The sequence below is a fragment of the Drosophila mojavensis genome, unplaced genomic scaffold, assembly GCF_018153725.1.
Source record: "Drosophila mojavensis isolate 15081-1352.22 unplaced genomic scaffold, ASM1815372v1 contig_74, whole genome shotgun sequence".
NCBI lineage: Eukaryota > Metazoa > Arthropoda > Insecta > Diptera > Drosophilidae > Drosophila > Drosophila mojavensis.
The window spans coordinates 765,714-791,677 of NW_025318899.1; the positions used below are offsets into that span (position 1 = coordinate 765,714).

Here is a 25,964-nt window from a genome sequence, read left to right on the forward strand (position 1 = left end):
GATAATAATCTTGAAAAGGAATGCTTAAGCAAATTTTATAAAATAATGTTTTGAATATTCTTTTATTCAAAAATTTTAAATTAAATTAAAATATGAAGCAATATTTTATAAGTTTTGCTTAAGCATTTCTTAATTTAAAATAAATATTATTTGAATGTCTAAGCAATATTTAATAATTAAAATATTTAAACAACAAATTGTACATAAAACCTTAAAGAATTAAAAATTAATTACTAAAAACTAAATACAAATCTAAAGAAATTGTATTTTATTAAATATTTGAGTCAGATGCCTAAGCAATGCAAGCAAATATTTAATAAAAAATAAATAAATTATAAAAAAAAATAATCTAAAATAGTATATATGATTGAATACTGAAAATTGTTTAGCAATTTTTTAATTAAATATTTTGGCAAATGTTAAAACATTCAATGTTGTTAAATAATGTGTAAGCTTGTATATTAATTACAAAATAAATATATTAATTAAGTTTAAATTAAACACAAAAACAACTCACACGAGAAAACCCATTGAAATTCCATAAAAAAATACTCGGCATATATGCAATTAATTAAATTTAAATTTAAAACATAAACTTATATATTAATTACGAAATAAAACTCTTGCATAAGACTTGGATAGTGTGCCAGCAACAACAACTACAACAACAACAATATATATTTAAAAATAAACACAATATTAATCTAAAAATTAAATCAAAATGCTTATTCAACTAATGGTAATTGTTATTAATTATTTAAATTAAATTGTACATTTTCACCAGCTCGAATATCACATAAAAATCAATTTATATAAATATAAATATTAATATTAATAATAAAAATTAATAAATAATAATATTAAAATTAATACTTCACATTTTTACAACATATCAAATGCTTCCTCTTCTAGATTACGATTATAATTATAATTAAAAAAAAAACATTTTTGAAATAATTCCTTCAATTTTCTGAATTGATTTAGTTTAAAAATAATAATTAAATACCTCTAAGAGTTCTGCTTAAGTTTGATTTGTGTTATGTTTTTTGCCTACACTTAAAAAAATACAAAATATCTATATATTTGTATAATACTTAAAGCGAAACTATAAAATTTTTAGCTTTTAAAAAATGTAATTTAAATTTTGTATAAAAACAATTCAAATACGTTTTCCATAAAAGGCTTAAATATTAAATATGATGATAAACACACGAGCTTGATTATTTCTTGTCTAATGAGTTGACAGAGTTACACTCAGCGAAAAGACTTATCGACTCAGGCTTTACTTAGAGTCTCGTAAGTACTGAGTGTTCTTGGATTATCTACATATGAGATCCATAAGATCTTTCTCTATATATCTCTCTCTTTCGCCTCTTTCAGAAGTCTCTTTTGCTCATTTACAGCTCCACTTCAATAAGCGAAACACTCGCTATTTCTGTCTCTGTCCATCTTACTCTGCCTCTATTTTCTGTCTTTCTCTCTCTCTCCCCCTCCCTCTCTCGCTCTCTCTCTCTCTCACTCTTACTCTTCCTCTAATAGTCTCTTTTTTATCTCTAGTTGCACTATCGAAGCGTCTCTTCTCCCAGCATCTACCGCAGTGTAAGGCTTCATCAACTACAAATCGCTTTATCGTTTGATTAATACAATAAATTGACACACACATGTCCCACTCTGACATGAGGACATCGGGACAGCAGGACATAAGCACGACAGACAGCTCGCAATGTCCATTAGCTCACTCGATTAACATAAAAAACGCATCAAATGCGAATTTGCCGCATTTGTTGCGCTCGCCAATGCCCGTGTCCAGCAAAGGTTTTTTGTGTGGCCTTAGGGCTGTCACATTTTTGTGATGGTTTTTTAAGCGAGCAACCCCGACCTCTGCACAGTAATAGAAGCAATTAATCATCATTCAACTGGGCAAAACGTAAGCCAACTCAATTTTATTGCAGAACAGGACATCGAATATCCTGCGTGTGGATGATATATGCTACTTAGATGCCTTCTTGCCGCCCTTCGGGGCTGCCTTTTGTTTGGCTGCATCGAGAGCCTTCTGCTGCTCCTTCTGCTTCTGCTTGTAGGCCAAATCCTGTTCGTCCATCTCTTTGGCCTCCTTTTTGGGGGCTTTTAAGGGCTTCTTCTTGCCCCCTTCACGACTCGCCATCGCTTAACAGCTACTATTTCAATTTCAATTTATTTTAAAATTATTTTCAATTTCTCTTCTCCTATTTCTGCCAACGTAGAGTATGTAATGTTTGCTGTGTTATATAAAATTTGAAAATTAAATCACGCGCGTATATTTCACATCAGTCAGCTTCGGTCAGTGAGCAAGCAATCAGTAACTATTTAGAGTTTCTCACCGATAGACACATACAAACATCGTGATGGCTGTCGTATTATTGTAACAACATCGATACATCGATACGTTGTTCGCCCGCATTTAACATCACTAGTTCGTCGCTGCTCGCCTTGGTTTGTTCGGTTTCGGAAAGAAAATTCAATTCTATTTTATTTTGTTAATTTTGTTCATTATTGAAAGCATAACTGCTTGCGGTTTCGTTACGTGTTCCATATGTAAACCCTAGCTCGCATAGTCAAACAAACACAGTACCATAACTTTATTTTCGTTTTGCGGCTTCGTTGAGCCGTTCCATTTTTTCCTGCTTTGTTTTCCTTTCGACTCGCAGTCCGTGTGCGTGAGCGACCGATCAATGTGTATGTGCGTGTGTGCATGTGCGTCAATATTTGTGTAAAGTTGCGAAGGAGCCTTACAAATAAATGTGTTCTTCATATTTGCTGAATTTGTTGCTATGTAAAAAGAGTACACACCATCATACGCCGTACCTAAGTGCTACGAGTAAAAAGGTGAGCTGCAGTTCCTGCCCAAAGCGGCTCATTTAACTCTTTTTCTTGTGTTGCTACCTCTGTGTCCGTGTGTGTGTGTGTGAGTGCGCTTATCTGCAGCCGCAGGCAGAATCAACGCGGCACTGCGCGCTGCTTGTTGCCTTTGATTATTATGATTTTACTCTCTTCGCGATGTTCACTCTCACTCACACACACACAAACGCACACATGTAAGCACAGCTCAAGATGCCGCCTACTCAACGAAACGCAGTGTCGCAGCGTCTGTCTGATTTGCTTGAAAATCACAGTTTTGAAAAGAGCGACAGAGAGAGTCAGAGGGAGAGAATGTACTTGCACTCACACACACTCACACTAATGCATTCTACATTAATTCCAGAAATGAATGCATACAGTCTGTATTTCTGTGTATTTGGGTGTGTGTGTGTAATTAATCATGGTATTGTGTTTACAAATCGTTTAATTAATTGAACTAGTTTGTTCTTTTTCTTGTTGCCACAGCTCTCACTCTCTGCTCTGCCTCTTCCACTCTCACGCTCTGACTCTTGCAGCGCATTAGGCTCAGCACAGTTTCGCCGCAAATGGGATTAGTTGACTTTAAGCCGTCGCAGGCATTAGCAAACTGTTTAGTCGACAAATTTCGTTTATTTTTTCGTTTAACGGTAAAAGCAAAAAGTGTAAAACAATCATTAAGAATATAAGAAGAAGCGAAGCGTAAACAACTAGACAGCTCTTCAGCTGTGTCTGTGTGTGTGTGCTCTCTGCTTGGCTGTGAGTCAACGTGTGTGTGTGTGTGTGTGTGTGTGCGTGTGCAGCCCGGGGGCTGGTTGGCTCTGGGGGCTACCGTTGCATGAACACACAAAAATAGCATAAGAGCATCTCGTTGTCGGGGTGCGTGTGCCGTGCCGTTCGTTTGGTCGTTCGTCAGAAGCAATAAAAATTAAAAAGCAAACAGCGATAAGCATTGCCCCTGCCCTGCCCTGCCCCCTTTTGCTGTAGCCCTGCGCACACATGGCAACCCTGGCGCATAACGGTAAAGCGCATAAAACCAAACAAATGCAAATGGACGGACAGACAGCAGCTGCAAGCAGCAACATTATTGATGCCTCTCTGGCACGGCAAATTCAATTGAGTCCCCCCTCTCCTTCTCCTTCTCTCACTCTCTCTTATCAGCTGCCCGCACGTGGGGTTGCTCAACAGACGAAGCTTTCGAAGGGCTGTCCACCTTCGACCGCGTTGACTTTGATAAGGATTCCCAGGCAGTCGAAAATATTAAATATTTAGATTTTGATTTTTGATGGAAGCGTTACATAGTTAGTGACATAATGAAAATACCTTTCGCCGACTCTTTGAGTGATGTGTCCTAATTGAAATTGAGTGGCAGGCAGGCGCGGCCCCAATCCCAGCCCCAGCCCTAGCGCCAGGCCCCCTTTCTTCTCATTTTCACCTCTCCGCTTGTGTGTTTTACCGCTTCAAATTACGTTGCTAGCAGGTTCAACGGCTGCGTCTCCCATTACGCACAGGGCAGACCGCACAGTGTGCGGCTTTCGGTTCCGTTTCTAGTGCCAGTTCCAGTTCCAGTGCCAGCTCTGTCCAAGCCACCGTCCGCCGTGTGACCTCTCTGACTATTTCTGCCCCGTTTCCATTGGCCAATCGGCTTGACTCATCTGCAGTCGCACTTTATCTGCAGATCTACGTGACTTGAGCAGCTCAGCTGACATCGAAGCTCAGTTTAAAGCGCTGTCCAGTACTTAACCGGTTCAACGTTCTTCCTCTCCCTCCCTCCCTCCCTCTCTTTCTGTATCACTCGCACGCTCTCTTTACTATCCACTTCCCAGCATCAGGCAAGCAAATTGGATTTGCTTACGTTGCCATTTCCTCCGTTTGCTCAGCGGGTCACGCGAACAAAGCCAAAGCAGAAGTCGCACAGTGGCTCACGGGCTGCCAAACGAGTCACTTTCGATGTCAAATAGTCGTAATTGCAATAGCTCTGCGAAATTAGTCATATATGTGACTAAGCTCGGCTCTGAGAGCAGCTGCCGCTATTTACTGCCGCAGCAAATTGCCTTTGTCCCACTGTGCGCGAACAACGGAAGCTGCTAGCAGCAGCATTTGCCAAACTGCTCGAACGAAAGCAACTTAAATCTGCATTAAAATACGTGCACACACACACATTTGAATACCTAACATAATAAACAGAAACTTTGCAATTCGAGCGAGAGAAAAGTGGGAGAAGCTTTGCCCAAAAACTCGGTCAACGAACCAAAAATTTGTATTTGTTTCCCTCTCATTATTATTGTGTTGTCAGGCGAATAAATTTGATATACATATCCATATACATACGTGTGTGTTTGTGTGTGTGTGTGTGAGGAAGTGTTTGTGCTTTTGTTTATGCACTTTAAACAATACAACTGTTTAACCAGAAATATTCCTGTTAATGTTGCTCGTGTGCCATCTTTGTTGTTGCTGTTGTTGTTGTTGTTGCTGTTGCTGTTGTTGTTCATTTCATTTAATTTTCAATTAATGGCAACAGCCGAGAATAATAATAAAGCAATACGCAATTCAAACAAACAATGTGATCACCTGAATACCCCTACTCCGTCCCACCCCCTCCGCCAGCATACCCATTTGCCATACAGAGAGAGGGTAACTACGAAAAGCCGTCATAACCACAACGAGAATCGAGTCGAGTTGAATCGAGTCGAGTCGAGTCGAATAGCGTCTATAAGGCTTCCCGTTCATATATGGCCCGTTGGCCGATGTCGTTTTGTCGCCAATTCCCTGAAATGGGGCGATGGTGGGGCCTTGTGGGCGTCACCAGCGCAAATGACGCAATCTCGTTTCTGCTTTCTTTACATACCCTGTAATCCGTAGAAGGGCAGCGCAGCCGGCAATGGAGCGAAGTGGAAGTGATTTATGTAGATTCCGAGTTTTCGATTGCTGGTCGATTATCGATGGGGACATCTCTTGACTTAATTTGATCAACAGTCTCTTGGTGAGAGCAGCTTTAAGACTTTCTTTTATTGTGTCTTGAATTGATTACCAAGACAAATAGCAAATAACATAACAAATTGAAACACTGCTCACAGGGTATCTAGTAGTCGCTCAATCCACGCCTTCAACCTGTTGCACGCAATCTACAAAATAAAAATTATCGACCCATTACCAAACGGTTGAACGGGCTGCGCCTTGTGTGCCTAACAAATTTGCATTCATTTGCTGATAACGAAACGGAATTAAGAGTAAACCCCAACCCCCAGCCGCCGCCCTCTGGCTGAACGCTCTCCTCTTGCACCTGCCTAATCAGCTTAACCTACTGAGCCAGCCATGTGGAAGGCATTAATTGGCTTCATGTTGGTAGCCTAAATAGCTTGCATAATGGGCTAATGGCACAGCTCGATAGCTCGATATAAAACAGATCTAGTTAATTGTTGACCGAGGTCAGAGAACAGATGGTCGAACCCTTTATAGGAAGAAGCTATCATGTCAAGGTGTTGGGCTGTAATCTGAGCCAGTTCTGCTGTAGTAATTCAATACAACATTTATTTCAATATAAATGCATATAAATTAATAAAGTTAGATACGATGCAGATTGTAGAGACTTATATATATATATATAAATATATATATATATATATATAAATTTAGCTTAGGGTATTTAAAAGTCGTGCAGCTGAAGCTTTGGTTCACACTCCCTTTTTGACGCTTTGCATATTGCCATTGTTTACTTTGTGAGGTGTACTACTCAGGTGTGTGCGTGTGTGTGTTAGTGTGTGTGTGTGTGTGCGGGTGTAAGAGGGAAACACTTGAGCACTTCAGCTGACAAGCAGTTTGGCCCAGAGGTCTTTTTACTGTGCCTAAGACAGCAATCGGCGCATATTTTCACGCGCTGACAAGCAACGCACACACATGCATTCACGCATACACACACACACACACACACGCACAGCGTAGACAAAGTCGTTGACAAGTGTAGCGAATGACTAATATCGTCTTTGTCTACGTCTTCGGACTTCCTTTCGACTTGGTCGCAATTGATTCAATAGAATATATGTTATAGGCATATGAGTGTGTGTGTGTGTGGGAGTGCATTTGTGTGGGTGTGTGTGCATGTGTAGCTGTTCTGTTTATCTTTCCTTTTGATTGATGCACCTTGTAATTGGCTTATGAGCTTTTCCCCATGATATATGAACTAGTTATAAATACATACATACATATATCGAACTGATTTTGCCTTTCCATTTGCTTCTCTCTGGCCCACATCTCTCTGGCCACAGCCTTAGTATGAATGCTAATTTAAGTAGAGGAAACGAATTTCGGAACGAGTCAGAGTTCAAAATTGATTGGGAATTTCTTATCGGCTGTGGGGCTTTCACTTGTATATTTATTGTGCTAGTACTAAATACCCAAACCCACCACATACACATACCCACACACTCACACACACACACACACACATACCAAGGCAGACTTCGATTGCTATTTAAGTAGTATGCCATTAGTTATAAAAGCAAATACCAATACAAGTATTTTGTACATGTGACAGATAAAAATATTTATGTGCTCTCTCCCTCTCTATATCATTATCTCTCTCACTCTGCCGTTCTCTGCCTTTCTGTGTGTGTTCTATATTAATACACAATTTCCGGCTGGCAGGCCCAGCCAAAAGAAAGAAAGCAATAAAAACTGGGCGAAAAAGTCAAGTGCGAACGTAATTGAAAATGTTTCCATATTACGCAGAGAGCCAACTAAATGCGTCTCTTTCAATTAGAGTTCAATATAAGGGAGCATGAAATGTGTTAACATATGTTATGCTATGTTAATAGCACTGTTAACTGTTTTATTTGGGCAACGAAGTTAACAGTGCTATGAAGATAGCTCTACTGTTTCCCAAGGATTACAGAATGCTAACAGCTCCCATCAGAAAACACTGTTAATATATATAACATAGCATTTATCTGTTAAGTTAACAGAGCGACAAGCACTTGTTTCCTTTCTATTAAATACGAATTGTTGCATCTTGTTTCTTATAATTATTATAGCCCGGTTGTGCGAACCTCTTATCAAATCTAATAAGCCAATCAATCTCTCTCTTTGCAGCACAGTTGAGGAGGAGAAAGAAGTATTAGTTCGAACATCCATCCAAAGTCTTAGCCATAACGTGAACGACACGTCCAAACAAAGGTCGAAAGTCTTGCCATTATTTATTGAATAAACAAACTGCCAGCCACAAGAGGAGCCTTCAGCAGTTGCTAAAGCAGCCACGCCCACACACGCACACGCAGGGAGTAACGTTTAGCCTTGATTAGAAGCAGAATGGAGCGGGGCCATGTTTGAACGCTTCCGCTTGAGCAACCTGAGCAAGAGCTATCGACAACGCGGCGCATCCTCAGACCTGGCGCGCGACAAGAAGCAACAGCGGCAGCAATGCGTCACCGTCCTGTTCCTAGATGACATCACGCACACCTTTCGGATCGACGTGAGTACGCGTACAGCGAAGGCTCGAGCACGCCCACTTGCCCCCTAGACGCGCTCTGCATTCGGATTGCCTCTTAGTTCTAGCTCGAGCAGAACAAGTCGCAGCTGGTTCGCCTTAGCGAGCTTTCACTGTGCGCCTGTAGCCTTAACACCCACTTGAGCTCCCCCGCGCACTTCACGAGCTGCTCTTCAGCTGTTCGCATAATAATTGTAAATTGCGAATTGTGTAAAGAAATCAACGAACTCTTGGGCATAGAAAGTCGACTTTTATATATTAGCCATTGTTTTTCTGCCCCACCTCCTGCCTTTTCTCTTTCCATGTGCACTTGAAAATCGAAATATGAAAAGTGCTTCGCATCTTTATTCGAAACTCGCTTTCATTTCGGGGGGAGAGACGAAAGACAGACAGACAGACAGTCGGATAGACAGACACGCACTTGTCGAAGAGGCATTCGCATTGTTTTCTTAATTACGAAAACACTCGAGACTGGAAAATGAAGCTAAAGTCGTCGTGCCTAACTTAAGATCTGTTTGTTCCGAATCGCAGTTAAATTAACGTCAGCTTACAGTTAGCCATTTCAAGTCAACTAAACTGGGTAAACGGTGAAATTTATGCGTGTGGAACGATGCGAAGCGATATATACATGTGTATATATTTATATATATGATTATTGTTGAAGTTTTCCATTATTCCCAAGTATTCAAAAATATTGCAATGAAAGGTTTCCTCTTATACCCACTGAACTGTCAGAAGTCTCCATTTTCGAGACAAGGCAATTACTCCATATGAGAACCTAATGTTTAGGCTCTCCATACATATATATATCAGTCTTTATATGTTTACTTATCACTTCTCTAATTAACTTATAATTTTAAACCTTCAGAAACGTGCAAAAGGCTCTGAGCTGCTGGATCAGGTCTTTCACTATCTCGAGCTATCCGAAAGGGATTACTTTGGTCTATTGTTTCCACAGAAGCCCGGTGACGTTGTGGTAAGTGGGACACTCGATTGGTCAATCCAGTCAGCCAGTCAGCCAGTCAGTCAGTCAATCAATCAATTTCATTTTGCAGAGATGGGTCGACGCGCAGAAGCAGTTCAAGAAGCAATGCAGCAGCCTCTCGCTCGACAACGATGCCGTTCCATTATTAGAGTTTAGAGTTAAGGTGAGCCAATCTATATAGGGTAAAAGGGCCTTCAACTGATATGGTGTCTGCTTGTCGACAGTTCTTTGTAAGCGATCCCAGTCGGCTGCAGGAGGAGTTCACACGCTACCAGTTCTATCTGCAGATCAAGCGAAACATTCTGCTGGGCCATTTGCCGTGCTCCAGCAACACCCAGTGCCTGCTTGCCAGCTACACGGTGCAGTGTGAGTAACTCGCATCCATAGTCTGTCTAGGGCCACGACTAATCTGCGACTGTGTTTGGGTTTGGGTTTGGGTTTGGGTCCACAGCTGAGCTGGGCGACTTCAATGCCGTGGAGCATCAGACGGGCTACCTGAGCGGACTGCAGCTGCTGGCGGAGCAAACGCCCGAGGCGGAGCGGAAGATCTGTGAGCTGCATAAGCTGCATCGCGGCCAGCTGCCCGCAGATGCTGAGTACAATTATCTGGAGCACAGCAAGCGCCTGGAGCTCTATGGCATCGACTTGCATAAGGCCACCGACTCCAATGGCAAGGAGCTGCAGCTGGGCGTGTCGGCCATCGGGCTGCTCGTCTTCCAGCACGGGCTGCGCATCAACACCTTCTCGTGGAGCAAGATGGTGAAGGTGTCGTTCAAGCGCAAGGATTTCTTCATACAGCTGCGCCGCGAGCCCAGCGAGAGCTACGACACGCTGCTCGGCTTCGGCATGAGCAGTCACAAGCACGCGAAGGCCTTGTGGAAGTCCTGCGTGGAGCACCACAGCTTCTTCCGGCTGAAGCGGCCGCATCGACTGTCGCGCTTCCTCAACATCAGCCTGGGCAGCAAATTCTACTACTCGGGCCGCACCGAACTCCAGGCCGTGCAGGAGTCCAAGCAGCGCGGCCGCATCCACAAGGTCTTTGTCCGCTCGCCCAGCAAGCGTCTCCTGGCTGGCAATGCACTGGCTGCCACCTGCGGCGGCAGCTCGGCCGACGGCACGCCGCAGCTGCTGCACAACGGCACCGCCAGCGGCTCCGACAGCGCCGCCTCGCACAACGGCAAACCGTCCGCATCCACCATACTGACCATCACGAAAACGAGCCGTCCACATGACACGTCCAAGGTTACGTCCAAGCAGGCCGACGCAATGCCGCGCAAGGCCTGGGAGCAGCACAGCGACGAATACGACATACAGCTGTGAGTCTAGCTGAGAGTGCTGAGCATAGCTAGAGCCAATCAGAGATTGATCTAAATGTGTTTGTTTGTTTGTTTGCTTTGCAGCGATGTTGGCTTCATAGAGCAGTGCACGAGGCGCTTCGAGTCGGGCACGCCCTCGCCCATGCCGCCCGCCTACTGCTCGGGGCAGCACAGTCCCGTACTTCTGCCCACGACCATTGCGGATGCAGTGGGTCAGCCGGACAGTGGCAGCGATCTGATCACCATGCGCTTGCTGGCCGACGAGCAGGGCCGCTACGGCTTCAATGTGAAGGGCGGCGTGGACCTTAGTCTGCCCGTGCAGGTGTCCAAGGTGGTGCCGCACACGCCCGCCGATCGCTGCACGCCGCGCGTCTGCGAGGGCGACGAGGTGATCATGATCAACGGCCGGGAAGTGCACGGGCTGCGCCACGAGCAGGTGGTGGCCATGATACGGGAGTGCAGGCATCAGTCAAGCGGCGAGCTGCTGCTGACGGTGCGACCGAAGCGCTCGGCTCCACTGCTGCTCGAGGAGGAGCCGCTCTACCAGTATGTGCCCGAGTCGGATGAGATCGGCTCGCACTCCAATCTGCTGGATGGCGACGCGCTCTTCACCCAGAGCCTGCTGCTGCTCAGCGATGGGCTTGCGTCGGGCGCTCTGCTTGCTCAATACGAACTGATGTACCGCAAGAATCCCGACCTGGCCATCACGGAGGCGCGGAAGCCGGCGAATGCGGCCAAGAATCGCTACCGGGATATATCGCCCTGTAAGTTCTAAACCAAGTCTATGGGTATCATCGACTCACCCAAGTCTCTCCCGTTTAGATGACTGCACGCGCGTCTCTCTGGTCAACTCGCTGACTGGCGACTACATCAATGCCAACTATGTGAATATGGAAATCCCGGGGGGTGGGGTGAATCGCTACATAGCGACGCAGGGCCCGCTGGCCAGCACGACAACGGACTTCTGGCGCATGGTGCAGCAGGAGAGCAGCCACCTCCTGGTCATGCTCACCACCGTAATGGAGGCGGGTCGCCAGAAATGCCATCAATATTGGCCCGTGACGGGCGAAGAGCTGCAGCTGGGCGACGGCTTCTCGGTGCGCTGTCTGAGCGAGAAGCCGGACGAGACGGGCAGCTTTGTCTTCCGTGAGTTTGTGCTGCGGGATAAGCACGAGCAGCGCCACATTCATCACATGCAGTATCTCGCCTGGCCGGATCACTGCGTGCCCTCCGACCCCAACCTGTTTCTCGAGTTCACGGAGCGTGTGCGCGCTGCACGCAACCGCACGCTGCTCCAGGAGATTGAGGAGAGCCTGAAGCAGGTGCGTCTGCTCGACGCGGACGCTGACGAGAATGGGGGACTGATGAGCGAGCGCAAGTGCGCAGCGAGCAATGGAGCAACGCCCGAGGACGAGACGCCCGTATCCACCAGCGTGCACCAGTGAGTTGCAGATCTAGATCTAGCCTAGCCAGAGCAAAAGTTAATTCGGTTTCTCCCCTCGCAGATGCATTAGCGCCGCTAATCCGCCCGTGATTGTGCACTGCTCGGCCGGCATTGGACGCACTGGCGTGCTCATACTAATGGACACGGCCCTGGCGCTGATGGAGGCGCGCGAGCCTGTCTATCCGCTGGACATAGTGCGCACCATGCGCGATCAGCGCGCCTGCATGGTACAGAATGTGGTATGTCTATCGAGTCAATCCCATCACATGCAGCTAATCTACAGCTCTCTCTCCTCCACATCCCCTCCAGAGTCAATATCGCTTTGTTTGTGAATGCATTTGTGCTGCCTACATGAAGATCTCGCGCAGCAGCGCGGCCATCAACGACGAAGACGACTAAGGAAACTGCTCCACAACTTATACTAGCGGACAATCTGAATACCAATTCTTCCTCCCTATATATATCCCGCCTTGCATGGCGCTAAGGATTCTTCTCAATCTATATATATATATACTTATCAATCAATCTTATTGTTAGTAAACCCGTAGGCATGCATACATACACCCGCATAAGTATCTATGCTATATATCACTACGTTAATTCTTATCATTATTATTGTCTATATATTTATAAAGTGCGTGTGTGTATGTATGTATAATCAGCTCTGTATATCGTACATCTAATATGTCCATCTATATATACTACTTGGGCAATAATCCACGCAAGTGCTACTGAAACAACTCGTATGAAAAACAATTCTAAATTTTTACAAAACACAAAGCGAGAACAAAACTACCTAATTCACGTATACAAAAGAGAAGCGAATTAAATGAATTGCATATTTATTTATACAGAGAATAACAGAGAAGAATATAAACAATCTATATATATATATAAATATGTGAAAACAACAGCAACAACAAAAACAAATGAGAAGTAAAAACTGTTAGTATTTTAGCACCAAATTTAATTCATATACATATATGTATTTATGCTGAAAATCAGACCTAAATAAATATTACGATTAAACACCTGGAAGAGTTGGAAATAATTATGTTAAGACATGCACTTGCGAGTTAAAAATGTAAAACTTACCTCACCCAGTTAACGCCTCCTGCTATCGATCGATTAGTTGCCCAGATGTAACTAAATCAGGGGACCGATCTCTGCTGAAGCCTGCTTTGATGAGCTCCAGCAAATGAAAGCCCCGGAAATATTTGCTATCAAAAAAAAAAAAAAATATTCGCAGCAAACACAAAACCTTAAAATCTACTGTAAAAAATTAAAATATAAAAAGTCCAATGGAAACCTGTAACAAAAATGGATCCACGGCCGAGGAAGTGGAGGTGGAGGAGACGGAAGACTTTCACGATCTGGAGGAATTCAACGAGGACAACGTGGCCAGTGGCAGCGGGCAGAAGAAGGACGAGCGCTTCGTAGTCAAGAAGTGGGTTGCGCACGCGCATTGGTGCTGGGACGTGGCTGTGGACAACTGCGCCATTTGCCGGAATCACATCATGAACCTGTGCATCGAGTGCCAGGCGGATCCGAATGCGAACAAGGATGAGTGCACCGTGGCCTGGGGCGAGTGCAATCACGCGTTCCACTATCACTGCATCGCCCGCTGGCTAAAGACGCGCCACGTCTGTCCGCTGGACAACAAGGAGTGGGTCTACCAAAAATACGGCCACTAGTCTGATTAGTTAGCATTATTTGTATTTAAGTTGATTCTTTCGCGATAAGATTAAAATTCTATGTATCTAAGTCTATGTCTGCGCCTCCGGCTCCAAGCCGAGCAGCTGCTGGGCTGTGGGTCGGTTGCCCGTTAGATGCTCCAGCTGCTGGAAGAGTGCGTCGCGCTGCTCGGCCAGATTGGCATACTTCTGCTGCAGCTCCTTCTCGCGCTCCATTTGCCGGCGCACGTCCTCCTGCAGCGCCTCGAGGCGTCGCGGCACAGCGATCGCCTCCTGCTCGCCGAGGAAGCGAAACGTGGACAGCGAGAGCGAGTTCTGCTCGATCTGTGCGTAGGTGTCCTGCAGCTGCTTGATGAGCACCTGGGCGCGTGCCTGATAGCCGCCGGTGAGTATCTTCAGCTTCTTCTCGATCTTGCCACAGCGCTTCGCCTCTTTGGCCATGTGACGGCGATTCTGCTCGAGGCGCTTCTCCGCGGACTCCAGGCGATCCTTTTTGCTGGCCAGATTGGCGCGCGTGTAGCGATGCTGGGATGGCAGGTAGAGCACCTGTCCCAAGCACTCCTGCCACACCTGCCCATAGACGTCAAGTGGCAGCTCGCCATGGGACATGCGCTCCTTCACCACCTCCATTTCGTCGGCCAGCATCTGCTTGGCCTCGGCCAGCTCCTCTTGCGATATTTCCTCATACGGATTGGCCTTAAAGTAGCTCTGCAGCTGCTCGAGCTTGTGCTGCGACTGACCAGGCACTGGATCACGCACAGAGTCGTAAACTGAGAGAGAGAAGGAAGTAGGTAAACTCTAAAAGTTATGAGAGGTGTTCGGGGTTACTCACGCTGCATGGTGATCATCTCGTGCTTAATTAACTCCTCGGCCTGCTGCTGCTCAGTGAGGTTTTGCTTCTCGGACTGTGGACGCAGAATCTTCGTGTTCACCTCCGTCGGCCGTGGCAGGTTGCGCTGTATGACCTGGGAGCGCTTGGCCAACTCTCGCTTGCGCTGCGCCTCCTGCTCGGCCAGCATGCGCGCATCCACATCTGCCTGGTCCTCAATCGCTGGCTCCGTGCTGGTCTCCATGGTCTCGCTGTCCTCCTGCTCCGGCACCACGATTTCGTAGTCATTGCGCGGCGTGGGCAGAGCAGCCAGTCCCTCACGCAGCGAGGACTTCAGCTGCTTCTGGTAGTTCTTGTAGACAGCAGGAGTCTCGGTCACGGCCATGCTCTCCTCTGCATTGATGCTCAGCTTGTCGCGCACAAAGGCGGGCGTGGCGCTGCTGCCGCCAGCCGCGCCATTCTTCAGAATGGGCACCATGGCGCCCGAGGCGGGCGTTAGGAAGCCCGCAGGCGTCGCTGCTCCGCCCTCGCGCTGGGTACGGAAGGGCGTGGCAATGACCGTGTTCGGAGTGGCAACAGACGCCGCCTTGGGCAGCGCGCCCGAGAAGTCGGATTCGTGCAGCGGCGTGTTGAGACCTCCCTTTAGAGGCGTCTCTGTGTGTGTGAGCGCCATCATGTTCTGCGCCTCCTGCATTATGCGGTCCGTGTAGGGCGCAGGGGTGCGAGGCGTGGCTGCCACCTGCGGCGTTATGGAATAGTCCGCCAGCAGAGCATCTGTCGTCTCAATGCCACTCTCGCCGGCTATCTCCTTGGCCATCTCGCTGGCCCGACCCAGCTTGACCACCTGCTGCAGCTCCATGTCGGAAATTTGAGGCGTCGGCAGCACGAGCTTCGAGCGCTTGCGCTCCGGCTCTTGGCTCTGCATCATGGCCGACGGCACCTCGTTTTCTTTGCGCTGCTTTAGCTTCTGCTTGTCGCGCTTACGCTCGCGCTCCTCCTTCTCGGAGCGCAGCTCACCATCCAAGTCCTGCTGGCGCATTTTGTTAAAGTCCGGTTCCTGCTTCTGCAGATGCTCTTCAGACGTGTCGTAGAAGCCAATGGCAGGTCGCTTCTCAAAGGGTATTTCCGCATTGTAGTCGATGCCTTTGATGCGCTTCCTGTTGCCGCTGCCAATTCCCGCAGCGCGCAACTCGCGACGCTTTTGGAGCGTGGCCAAACGGCGCGCCTCCTCCAGCTGCTTCTCGCGCGCTTTGCGCTTGGCCTTCTTGCCCTGCGTGTTTGCCAGGCGGGCGCGTGCCTCGGACAACATTTCTAGTTCATCTTCATCCATGTCTTTGGGATCTGGTCGTGCGGGCTTGGTCTCTGGGTTGGGATCAATCTCACCCGGCTTCAGTTTGCGAGGATCGTCCATGGTGTCCTCGCCATCCTCCTTGCGCTGCGCCTGGTCGCTGCAACAGAAGTTATTTATAATACGGATGCAACATCTGGTAGGGCACACTTACAGCAGATACTCGTAGCGCTCCAGGCATTGTGCAGCAGTGCGTCCAATAATTGGCGCAATTGTGCGCCACTGAGTGGGCATCAGTTTGGCCAAATGAAGCAACTTCTCGTCCTCTTCGCGCGACCATTCGGTCTTCTTGATACTCGGATCAAGCCACTCGTACCAGCGCGCCTTGCACTGTTTGGCTGACTTGCGATGCAGCAACGAGGCAATGCGACTCCATTGATTTTTGCCATATTTCATGACAGCCGCCTTCAAGATCTCATCCTACAAAGAAAACTCTTGAGTCACACTGATTCATTTCATTTCTCAGCGCATTGCTTACCTCTGTGTTGCGCCAGACGCCGCCTTTGATCATAATACGCGGCATTTTGTTGTTTTACTTATTTTATAATGGCTATTAAATTAAAATAGAAATTATTCTGCAAACTTTGTCGGCGGCCGCTAGCGATGTGAAATATAGTTCAAACGTTTGAGTTTCCTTGCATGCTGTGTACTGCCAACTATCGATATTTTGATATCTTTAGCAAAAATACTAAAACGTAGATGAGGTCCGCACACACAGTAACTACATGTGACGTCACAACTAACAACTTGAATGTAATTAATGTAATGTAGGATCTTCCTGTTCCAAAAATAGTTGTCACTTGTGCTACAACAATATGGATTTCACTGAAATGAATAAATTCAATTGCAAAGCTATTCAAATCTTCACTAGAATCAAAATATATATATAATTAAAATTATAGGTTATTCATTAGTATGCAAGATGTGTTTCCGATTTATTAGATGCTGATTAGTAATAATTCGGCATAGAATTCAGCTTCAATATAGCTAGCTAATTATTTCAATTCCGAAAGTGAATTAAAACGATTCCTATCGCAGACATATTATCGTGGTATTTCGATAGACTTAGTATTTTTCTATGAGTATCGATGCATTTGTTTTTGTTTTTGTTGCAGTTGTAGTTATCAGATGTTTTGATATGATATCAGATCAGTTACTGCCACAGATTTTGGTCGACTGAAATGTAATGCGAAGTTTGCAAAAATGCAGCTATAAACAATTACATATGAACATTGCAATATGAACGCGGATGCGGATGTGGCTTTCACGAGCTTTTACAGCACCGTGGGAAGCCAGGTGAGCCACGCGTTTGGTTGTATGTGTGTGTTCGTCGATCTGACTTGGGTTTCTTTATTTTGTTGCAGTTGCAGCATGCCGACCTGTCGCTGTCCACGCCCATACACTCGCTGGAGCCCGATAACTTCAGCGGCTTCTTTGACGACGAGTCCGCACTGCTAAGCATTCCATTACCCATAGCAACTGGAGCAGCTGCAGCGAGCAGCCACAAGAGCAGCTCCGCTGGCATTGTCGATTCGCCCTGCATTCCATTCGTACAAATCCATACGACCGACTTGCAGCAGCAGCCTCAGCCGAGTCGCAGCTATCGCAATGGCTTTCGCCGAAAGACAGCGGAGATTAAGTCTGAGGCCGAGCTGATCAAATCGGAGCTGGCCGAGGCGGCGGCCAAGGAGCGCACCAATGCCACGCCCACACCGCCAACAGCAAAGGCAATAGCCAGCGAGAGCTGCCAGTCGGATTTGCCGTTGAACAAATGTCCCAGTTGTCCGTTCCTGAGTCTCTGTCCGCTAAAGACGCAAACGCACATCAGCAGCTGCTTTGGCATAGATGCACAGCATCGACTGCTCTGCCCAGGTCAAGCTCTTCAGCACACATATCTCATATACATATATATAACAGTTTGCTCTTGCAGGCTGTGCGAATGTGTTCTATAGCATAGAAGTGCTAAACCTGCATCTTAGCGCTGACCATCAGCTGGAGCCGCAGGAGATAGCCGCCCTTGCCAAGGCGAATGACTCGTCAGCCAAAAAGCCCCCTCAGCCCATGTCGCAGCCCAAGAGTCGCATCTACATCAAGAATGTCAATTGCCTGCGTGAGCCACAGCTGCCCGACTTTCTGCCCCCAGATGACAATATACTGGATCTACTAGACGATGTGGAGGAAGCTAGCAACTGCTCCAATCCACAACACCAGCAGCAGCAGCAGCAGCCGCAGCAGAGTCAAGTGCTACAGGAGCAGCCCAGTTCAGCTGTACAAAAGATATCTATCAAGAGTGTCGATGTTCTCAGGGAGCCAGCGCTGTTGCCCTTTGATTTTCCCATGCCCAGCAATGAGGCCCAGCAGCAGCAGCAGCAGCAGGAGGTGGAGCAGCTGCCTCCTCTGATGATCAACAACAATCTGCTGGAGAAGCCGCGCCAGCCGAAGATCTACATAAGGAATGTGGACATATTGAAGGAGCCCATGCTGCTGCCAGGCATGGGCTTCGGCAATGCGACCGCCTCGACTGTCGCCAGTCCTGCGGAGGTCTTCAACGCGGAGACACTGCTGACACCAACGGGTGGGCCGCTGCCTGGCTTTGAGCCACTGACCAGCATGTGCCCTGATGCCTTCAGCTTTGACTCTGTACTGAGTGGTGCGAGCGGTGCGGGCCACAGCGCCAGCAGCGGCAGCAGCCACAATTTTAGCGCTCTGGATCTGGACTTCAGCGTGGACTTTGAGCAGAGCGTGCAATTGGCTACGGAGTCCGATCATTCACTGACCAGCGAGCAGCAGCAGCAGCAGCAGCAGCTAACGGAACTGGCTCCTCAGGAAGAGCTCAACCGTGAGCTGGATAACTATTTGCCCCCAGCAGTGCCAGCAGCAACAGCAACAGCAACAGCAGCAGGAACAGCAACAGCTACAGCAACGGCAACAGCAACAGTTGCAGCAACTACCACAGCAACAACAACAACAGCAACCACGTCGAAGCAGAAGATCTTCATCAAGAACGTGGACATCCTGAAGGCGCCTCAGCGTGGCACGCTCCATCTGCGCACCGTGGACGAGCTGAATCTGATGAATCGCAACGAGGTGGAGCACTTGATTGTGCCGAACCGTGAGCCGCTGCCCCTGGAGCTGCCACTGAATGCACCGGCTGTGGCCTTGGAGCCTTCGCTTGTGGACTTGCCGCCGCCTCCTGCACCGCTGAGCTATGACGATGGCTACGATTTGGCCGAGGACCTGGAGTGCTGGCCCTGGATGGATGACGAAGTGGAAGAAGCGGACCCGCAACCCGCGCAGCTGCAACTGGAGCCGCCGCACAACGACCCTCTGGTCAAGGACTTCCCGCAGCTCTATGCGCCGCCAGCCGCCACTTCGGGGCCTGTGCCGCCCCTGGTGCCAGTCACCGGCTCGATTGACGGCGCCGCAAGTGCTGCAGACAGTCTGAGTGGACTGCCAGTGCCGCCGCTGGTGCCTCTGCCCAGCGAGAAGCCCGCTCGCATCTACGTGGCCAACAATTTGCTGCCCACCACTGCTGCCGGGACTGCCGCTGTGGAGCAGCCTCCAGTTGGCGGAACCTCTGTGCGCGGTCGGCCCTATGGCGCCAAACAGGGGGCGGGTCAGTCGAAGCGTCGATTGGGCCAGGGCGCAGCGGCTCAGCAGCAGGAGCCGAGTGGCAAGAAGTGCACCGTCGAGGGCTGCATGTTCCGCTTCAAGTCGCCGGCGACGCTCGAGTACCACGGGCGGTGCCACAATGGAGCCCTGGGCTCTGCCCAGCCCATGATCTGCCCGGAGTGCAAGTCGACGCAGTTCAGCAACTGGAACTGCTTGCACACGCATCTGTGGCGGACGCACGCCATCGACATGGAGCTCTACTGCTGCCAGCTGTGCAACTTCAAGACGCCGATCTACTCACGGCTAGTGAACACCCACGCGAAGATCCACTCCGAGGAGCGCAACTACAAGTGCGAGCAGTGCGGCAAGGGCTTCAAGAACACCAAGCAGCTGAAGAACCATCGGCGGCTGCATCGCACCCAGGGCTTGGGCATGGGTAAGCCCGCCAGCGAGGAGCAGCAGCAGAAGCAGTCGCAGCTGCAGCCAATCCTGCCCGTGCTGCATCGGTGCGAGGATTGCGGAGCTGCTTTCAAGCACCGGAAGACACTGCGCGAGCATCTGTGCAAGCAGCGCAACGAGCAGCCGCAGTGCCCCACCTGTCAGGTAAGCGAGCTGCCATTAGACTGCTCCCACTCCACTCACTCCTGCTTCACTCCTGCAGCGCGTGTTCAGCTCGAAGAGCAGCTTGAAGCTGCACATGCGCAGCCACCAGGCGGACAAGCGGTTCAAGTGCGACAAGTGCGACTACGAGGCGAACGACCACAACGCCTTTCGCCGTCACATGGCCACGCACCGGGAGCAGAAGCGCTATGCCTGTCCGCACTGCGACTTCCGTGCCATCCAGAGCACTGCCTATCGGGTAGGCGCCTCAGCAGTCACCATGGAATGCCCAAATTCACAGCAGATTCTCTCTGTCTCTTCCAGATACACCTGCAAAAGGTGCACCCGGAGCTGGAGCTGTCCGCTATTATCCACAAGTGCAATGCGTGCAAGTTCTCGAGCATCAATCACGGCCTGCTGCTGGTCCACCAGGCCAAACATCATCCCGTCGAGCCATCAACTGCGCAGTCGAATTCCAAGATCAAAGTGAAAAGCAGCCTCTAGCTCGCACATTCCGCAGATGCTCAAAATCCATCGACCTAGACGTCTTATCAAGAACCATATATCAAAATATGTACACTAAGTGCGGGCGCGTAGCTAGTAGAACTTTTATACCAAATTATATATATATACATATATCTGTATGCTAGGTGCATGCATGTTTGTGCACGTAGTGTGCGACGAACCAATGTTAGTTATGTCCAGAAACTGTTGTTAAGTCTGTTCAAGTGAGACGATCCTCGTTTGTGATCTGTGCATGTTTTACATTTACAACCATTTTTATATAGTTCTAAACAGATTCAATTGTATGTTTTATATATACATATATATATATTGTAAGTCATTATTTGGTGTTGTTACTGTAAGTGCGTATATCGTATATCGAACGAAGCAAAGAAAATACAATTCAAATTTCTTATTGTTTTCGAGTCATATCTGATGTTCGCACTGCCCATGGGCTCTATAAATACCCCCCGGTAAAGCGATTCAGATACGCTATGGCAATCTGCGAATCGAGCCAATAAATAATTTCGGTGATTAATTCTTCTGTTTGCGAGGCAGAAATTTGGCAGCAACAGAATTATATTATTGCTTGGACGACTTTTAAAACCGGATGAAATATCTGGGGAACATAATCTCTTATAAATTAAGAGCAAACGAACATCAAGTCCGATATCTCGAATAGTTCCCCATCACAAAACACAGAAAGAAAATCAGTCAATTGTTATGCAGATCATTTAATTGTATTTCATTTCGATTCCTTTTCTATTAGTAAGTCATTCAGTTGCGCCTTCGGCATCTGCTGCGGCAGGCTGCGCGGGTGCAGTAGCGGTTCCTGTTGCCGCCACAGCCCTTGTAGGCCATCTTCTTGCAGGACCGGGACCTGCTGTCATACCACCACATGTTGTCATTCGCGTTCCTGGCGCACGAGCGAGTATTGCCCCTGCCCTCGTCCTTGCCTCCAACACAGTTCCTCAACCGAGAAGCTAAGGAAGTCAAATTCCAGTCAGTTATGGATTGATGACGATGGCTGAATCGATTTACTTACGCAACATTCCCTTGCAAGTGCGTCGTTGAGCCTCAAGCGTGGCCACATACAGGCAGAGACAAGCCAGGAGCAGAATGAATTTCATGTTGATTCAAGTTGAATGTTGAACTGATTTAACACTAGAAACTAGAACTCTTATATACCAGAAAGGAACAATGCACCCAGAGTTTCTGGAAAGCTGTTTTGGCAATTGAATGCAAAGTGAAAACAAAAGCCCTAAACTAAATCCGTACTTATTATGGCATATTTCATACTATTCAGGGCTATTCCTTATGGTAGAGCACGTGCTGGATGGGAAATTGTGATCTGAATAGAACTTGAATATTGCCAAAGGAATGATCCACTTATTTTGTATCATGTATGTATGTAGTATATATAATATCGGTATAAGATATGTATCCATAATACTGTCAAATATTCCAATCTATTACCTTATGTACAGAGGAATCAAATGTGATAATTGATGGTTGTATGTCAATAGTTTTTATTGCATTTTCAAGACCAGCAAGATCACCATCACGGCATATACGGACCAAATAGAACATTCATTAAAGTTGTAACTGGAATTATAAATTATAGACTACAGCTTGAATGAAATAAATCTATAAATATCGACAATATGATCCACATGCGCCCACCTGTGTTCCTTACCAAAACAGAGGAGATCTGCTTCAATAACATACTTATTGAATGATCATGTTGACGATGGTGATGAACAAGATGATTTTGATGGAATCTTGAAAATGGAATTCATATCATTAATATATAGATGTATGATATTGGACGAGATCATAATTACGAATTCGTATTATTCTATATATGATACCAGATGGATATTTTATATTTATTTATAGCCCAAGTAATATATATTTATAAATTATAAAGAATATTCTTTCACAAATATGACATAATATTGTATGTGAATACGCATAAAGAAGTTCGCATTTAGTATAAGGGCTTTTGTTCTCACTTTGCATTCAATTGGCAAAACAGATTTCCACAAACTCCAGGTGCCTTGTTCCTTTTTGGCATATATGAGCTGGTGTAGCTAGTGCTATGAAAGCAGAACCCGATCCTGCAAGAAGATGTCCTACAAGGGCTGTGGCGGCAACAGGAATCGCTATAACGACCGGAGCTCCTGCCTCATGAATTGCACCTGAATGACATACTAAGCGAATGGATTAAATTGAACTCCATTGCAATTTAGATGGGTTTTATTTCAAAGGCTTTGATCGGATTCGAGGCAACCGACAGACGGCATACGACATACGACAGACGGTGCCAGATTAAAGCATTTACCTTGTGCAGAGACAGTTGGCCAGTAATTTAGGCTGTTAAGGCTAGAATTACATTGTTAGTGTTATGATAGTAATTAGGTGGTCGAACACTTGAAATGATTGCTCATTTCAATGGGGGCTGGCGTCAAGTGCACGCAATGCCCCTCACACTACGCACGTCCAAGGATATATAAGGCCATGGTGGACTACATTGATTTGATTCCAACTGTGAAATGAAGAAATTGCTGCGGCTTATTCAACGTGTTTTGCCCTCGAATGCGGCTGAGGGCAGAATCGGCTCCATCGAGCTGAACTTGTGGCTGGCCCACTTGGTAGGTCTGCCCTTGGTGGGGCTGAAGCCGGAGACACCTCTGCAGAAGCTGTGCATCATTGCAGTCGGATATCCCGTTGTGCTTGCCGTTTGGTATTATGTCTACCTGGAGCTATACGACCTCTGCCTCAATTGGCATGACCTGGACGCAATGACACAGAACCTCGTCCTCTCCTTTACGCACGTGGCCTTTCTGATAAAGGTAAGTGTTCCATTAAATGATCAATTGGCAGTACCATAAGAATATTTACATTATACTATCTGCTGTTATCTCTTTCTTACTGAATTCCTTAAGGAATACCTCAAGAGCTGTGCTGCATTTATCTTTGTTATCTACATATTCCCTCTCTTTCATTCTGTTACTCTCAATGTGAGATTTTGATTGACTGGCATATCATGTGCTTTCAGTTCTGCAACATCTGCTATCACTACGGAACCCTTAAGAGCATTTTACAGAAGCTGTCTGAGATCACCCGTCGCTGCGTGCTCTCCGAGCGGCAACTGGAGGCGTTTCAGAGAGCTGAGCTGAAGAACAAATTGGCGAATCTGGCTTACTTTCACCTCGTGCTGCTGCCAGGTATTCTGAGTGTGGTCTACATACTGATCGGTGATCTATCTGGAATGGTACACGAGTGGTTCAAGCAATTGACATGATCTACCTTGCAGCACCCGAAGAGTTTGCAGGAAATCGTTTTCCGTATCGGGCCCAAATGCCCCACTTCCTGCCGCGCATCGTGCAGTCGCTCTACAAGAGCTTCGGTGTTTCGCTCCTGGCGCTGGAGACGACCACCATTGACTTCCTCAACATCTTGGTGATGGGGCAGATATGCATGCACCTCCAGGTGCTCAGCTTGGCCTTCGAGAAGCTGCACGACAGCAGCGCCGTCGACGCCTACAGCTGGCTGGTTGCCACAGTCAAATACCATTGCGAGTTGATTCTGTAAGCAGAGAGACGATCTCTATATATGCATATATATATGCAGTTATTTATAGCTATATATTCCGAACAGTCTGCGCCAGCAAGTGGAGCGCATCTTCAATCTGGCTGTGATGCTGCAGTTCGTTAGCTCCGTTGTCATTGTGGCCATGACCGCCTTCCAGGTCATCGTGATCGGCGACGGCTCGAAGAGCTCCATGATAATGAACCTGATGCTCTGCTGCGTGCTCTGTCAACTGTTTCTGTACTGCTACTTTGGCAACGAGGTGTACGAGCACGTGAGTCTTATCCACAGAAATAAGCATATATATATATTTATCTCTCCCCCCTTCTCTCTTTCTATACTTTGCCTTGCAGAGCAAATCCCTCTCCAGCGCTGCCTTTGGCTGCAATTGGTATTCACTCGACCGGAGGTGCAAGAAGACCTTGTTGATTTTCATGGTAAACGCGGATCGTCTATTTCTGTTTACGGCTGGCGGCTTTATGGGTCTCACCTTGCCCAGTTTCACTTATATCATAAGCAAGTCCTATTCCCTTGTGGCGGTGCTCAGGCAAATGTACAGCAGGTCTTAGAGGAGCTAATGGAGAGAAGAGGATTGGAGAGGGGTGGGCAGAGAGGGAGTGGCATTTCAAGCACCTATAGAATATAATCACATAATTATGGAACCATTAAAATGTCATTAGCTAATCAAATTGAATATTCTATGCACGCAATGGGTTAAAGGTGTTAAAAGGTGTCATTACATCATTATATCACAGCCCTATTCCTTATAAGTATATAAATAGAAACGAAGTATATGATATGTTCCAGAAATATGAACAAGGAACTCGTTAGCTTTGATCAATATATGTATAATATATCGAAGAGTACGCTGTGTGCCATTCCATCGGGGCAGAGAGAACTTGGTGTAGATGCTCGAATCGGAGAATCGAACTGGAGCTAAAAGACGCAAAGAATCCGCAGACGAAGCAGAATCGAGCGACGCAGACTCGATGATTGGAGTGGATTTAATGAAGATTTAATGAGTGCTTGCGGAGTGCAGCTTATACACACATACAAACACACATACATATGTACAAGCATGTATAGACATATGTATATGTAAAACTGAATCAACTAATTATGTTTGTTTTTTATATTTCCACGATATTGTGCAGATGGGGTATAGAGTTCGTTTATTGCGGAATTCCATTAAAATCAATTGAAATTATATTTGATGCCAGATTTTCCTTTCAATTCATTTCTATTATTCAGGAATATATTCAAATGAATGAAAAGCGCGCGAAATGAGCAACTGTATTGTTTGATATTTTGGTTTTCTTTGTTTGTTTTTTTTTTATGAACGTTATTTTAGATGAATGTAGTATATGCTATATAGATATTTTATAGATCCCATATGGGCAACAGAAGGAAAAATAGTCGTTTGCTTGAATTTATTTTAAAATTCTGCATGATTATGCATTGAAACTAAGAGCACATATAAATAATCAAAGACCAGCTGAGAGAATAGACAAATTGTTATTCTGACAGAGCACACAAGGAAATAGAAGCGTGGGAGAGAGAGAGAGAGAGAGCAGATGAGGGTCTGCTCCAGTTTGGCAACAGACCCAAACTTAGCGTCAAATGCAAAGCAAAGTGGTTTAGTAGTGGCGGTTGAAGAGCAACAGTTAACCATAAAATCAACT

At 46.7% G+C, this 25,964-nt stretch overlaps 8 protein-coding genes across 8 annotated transcripts; 5 read left to right on the plus strand and 3 right to left on the minus strand.

Annotated features, from left to right (window-relative positions):
- Positions 1-1,905: 1,905 nt before the first annotated feature.
- Positions 1,906-2,343, minus strand: LOC6586411 (translation machinery-associated protein 7 homolog). Its single transcript, XM_002011988.4, has one exon. It carries the CDS (start codon positions 2,162-2,164, stop codon positions 1,991-1,993), a length of 174 nt encoding a protein of 57 aa, XP_002012024.1. The 5' UTR covers positions 2,165-2,343; the 3' UTR covers positions 1,906-1,990.
- Positions 2,344-2,449: 106 nt separating this feature from the next.
- Positions 2,450-13,139, plus strand: LOC6586412 (tyrosine-protein phosphatase 1). The gene is made up of 10 exons (XM_015160335.3): positions 2,450-2,865; positions 7,963-8,341; positions 9,225-9,332; positions 9,412-9,504; positions 9,566-9,707; positions 9,793-10,657; positions 10,742-11,421; positions 11,480-12,098; positions 12,163-12,340; positions 12,411-13,139. The coding sequence occupies exons 2-10, from the start codon at positions 8,192-8,194 to the stop codon at positions 12,498-12,500; spliced, it is 2,925 nt and encodes a 974-aa protein (XP_015015821.1). The 5' UTR covers positions 2,450-2,865; positions 7,963-8,191; the 3' UTR covers positions 12,501-13,139.
- A 103-nt stretch (positions 13,140-13,242) lies between these two features.
- On the plus strand, positions 13,243-13,865 carry LOC6586413 (RING-box protein 1B). The gene has a single exon (XM_002011990.4). It carries the CDS (start codon positions 13,403-13,405, stop codon positions 13,793-13,795), a length of 393 nt encoding a protein of 130 aa, XP_002012026.1. The 5' UTR covers positions 13,243-13,402; the 3' UTR covers positions 13,796-13,865.
- LOC6586414 (cell division cycle 5-like protein) lies at positions 13,801-16,597 on the minus strand. The gene is made up of 4 exons (XM_002011991.4): positions 16,451-16,597; positions 16,127-16,392; positions 14,628-16,072; positions 13,801-14,565 (listed from the first exon to the last, which is right to left on the minus strand). The coding sequence occupies exons 1-4, from the start codon at positions 16,493-16,495 to the stop codon at positions 13,868-13,870; spliced, it is 2,454 nt and encodes an 817-aa protein (XP_002012027.1). The 5' UTR covers positions 16,496-16,597; the 3' UTR covers positions 13,801-13,867.
- Positions 16,598-17,081: 484 nt separating this feature from the next.
- LOC6586415 lies at positions 17,082-21,117 on the plus strand. Its single transcript, XM_002011992.4, has 5 exons — positions 17,082-17,268; positions 17,337-17,844; positions 17,903-20,187; positions 20,246-20,443; positions 20,509-21,117. The coding sequence occupies exons 1-5, from the start codon at positions 17,212-17,214 to the stop codon at positions 20,686-20,688; spliced, it is 3,228 nt and encodes a 1,075-aa protein (XP_002012028.1). The 5' UTR covers positions 17,082-17,211; the 3' UTR covers positions 20,689-21,117.
- A 289-nt stretch (positions 21,118-21,406) lies between these two features.
- LOC6586416 (kappaPI-actitoxin-Avd3c) lies at positions 21,407-21,843 on the minus strand. Its single transcript, XM_002011993.4, has 2 exons — positions 21,734-21,843; positions 21,407-21,671 (listed from the first exon to the last, which is right to left on the minus strand). Exons 1-2 carry the CDS (start codon positions 21,816-21,818, stop codon positions 21,466-21,468), a joined length of 291 nt encoding a protein of 96 aa, XP_002012029.1. The 5' UTR covers positions 21,819-21,843; the 3' UTR covers positions 21,407-21,465.
- Positions 21,844-22,891: 1,048 nt separating this feature from the next.
- On the plus strand, positions 22,892-23,599 carry LOC122757545. Its single transcript, XM_044009937.1, has one exon. The coding sequence runs from the start codon at positions 23,244-23,246 to the stop codon at positions 23,580-23,582; it is 339 nt and encodes a 112-aa protein (XP_043865872.1). The 5' UTR covers positions 22,892-23,243; the 3' UTR covers positions 23,583-23,599.
- Positions 23,600-24,017: 418 nt separating this feature from the next.
- Positions 24,018-25,457, plus strand: LOC6586417 (odorant receptor 85c). The gene is made up of 3 exons (XM_032733295.2): positions 24,018-24,281; positions 24,352-24,556; positions 24,636-25,457. Exons 1-3 carry the CDS (start codon positions 24,052-24,054, stop codon positions 24,849-24,851), a joined length of 651 nt encoding a protein of 216 aa, XP_032589186.2. The 5' UTR covers positions 24,018-24,051; the 3' UTR covers positions 24,852-25,457.
- Positions 25,458-25,964: the final 507 nt, after the last annotated feature.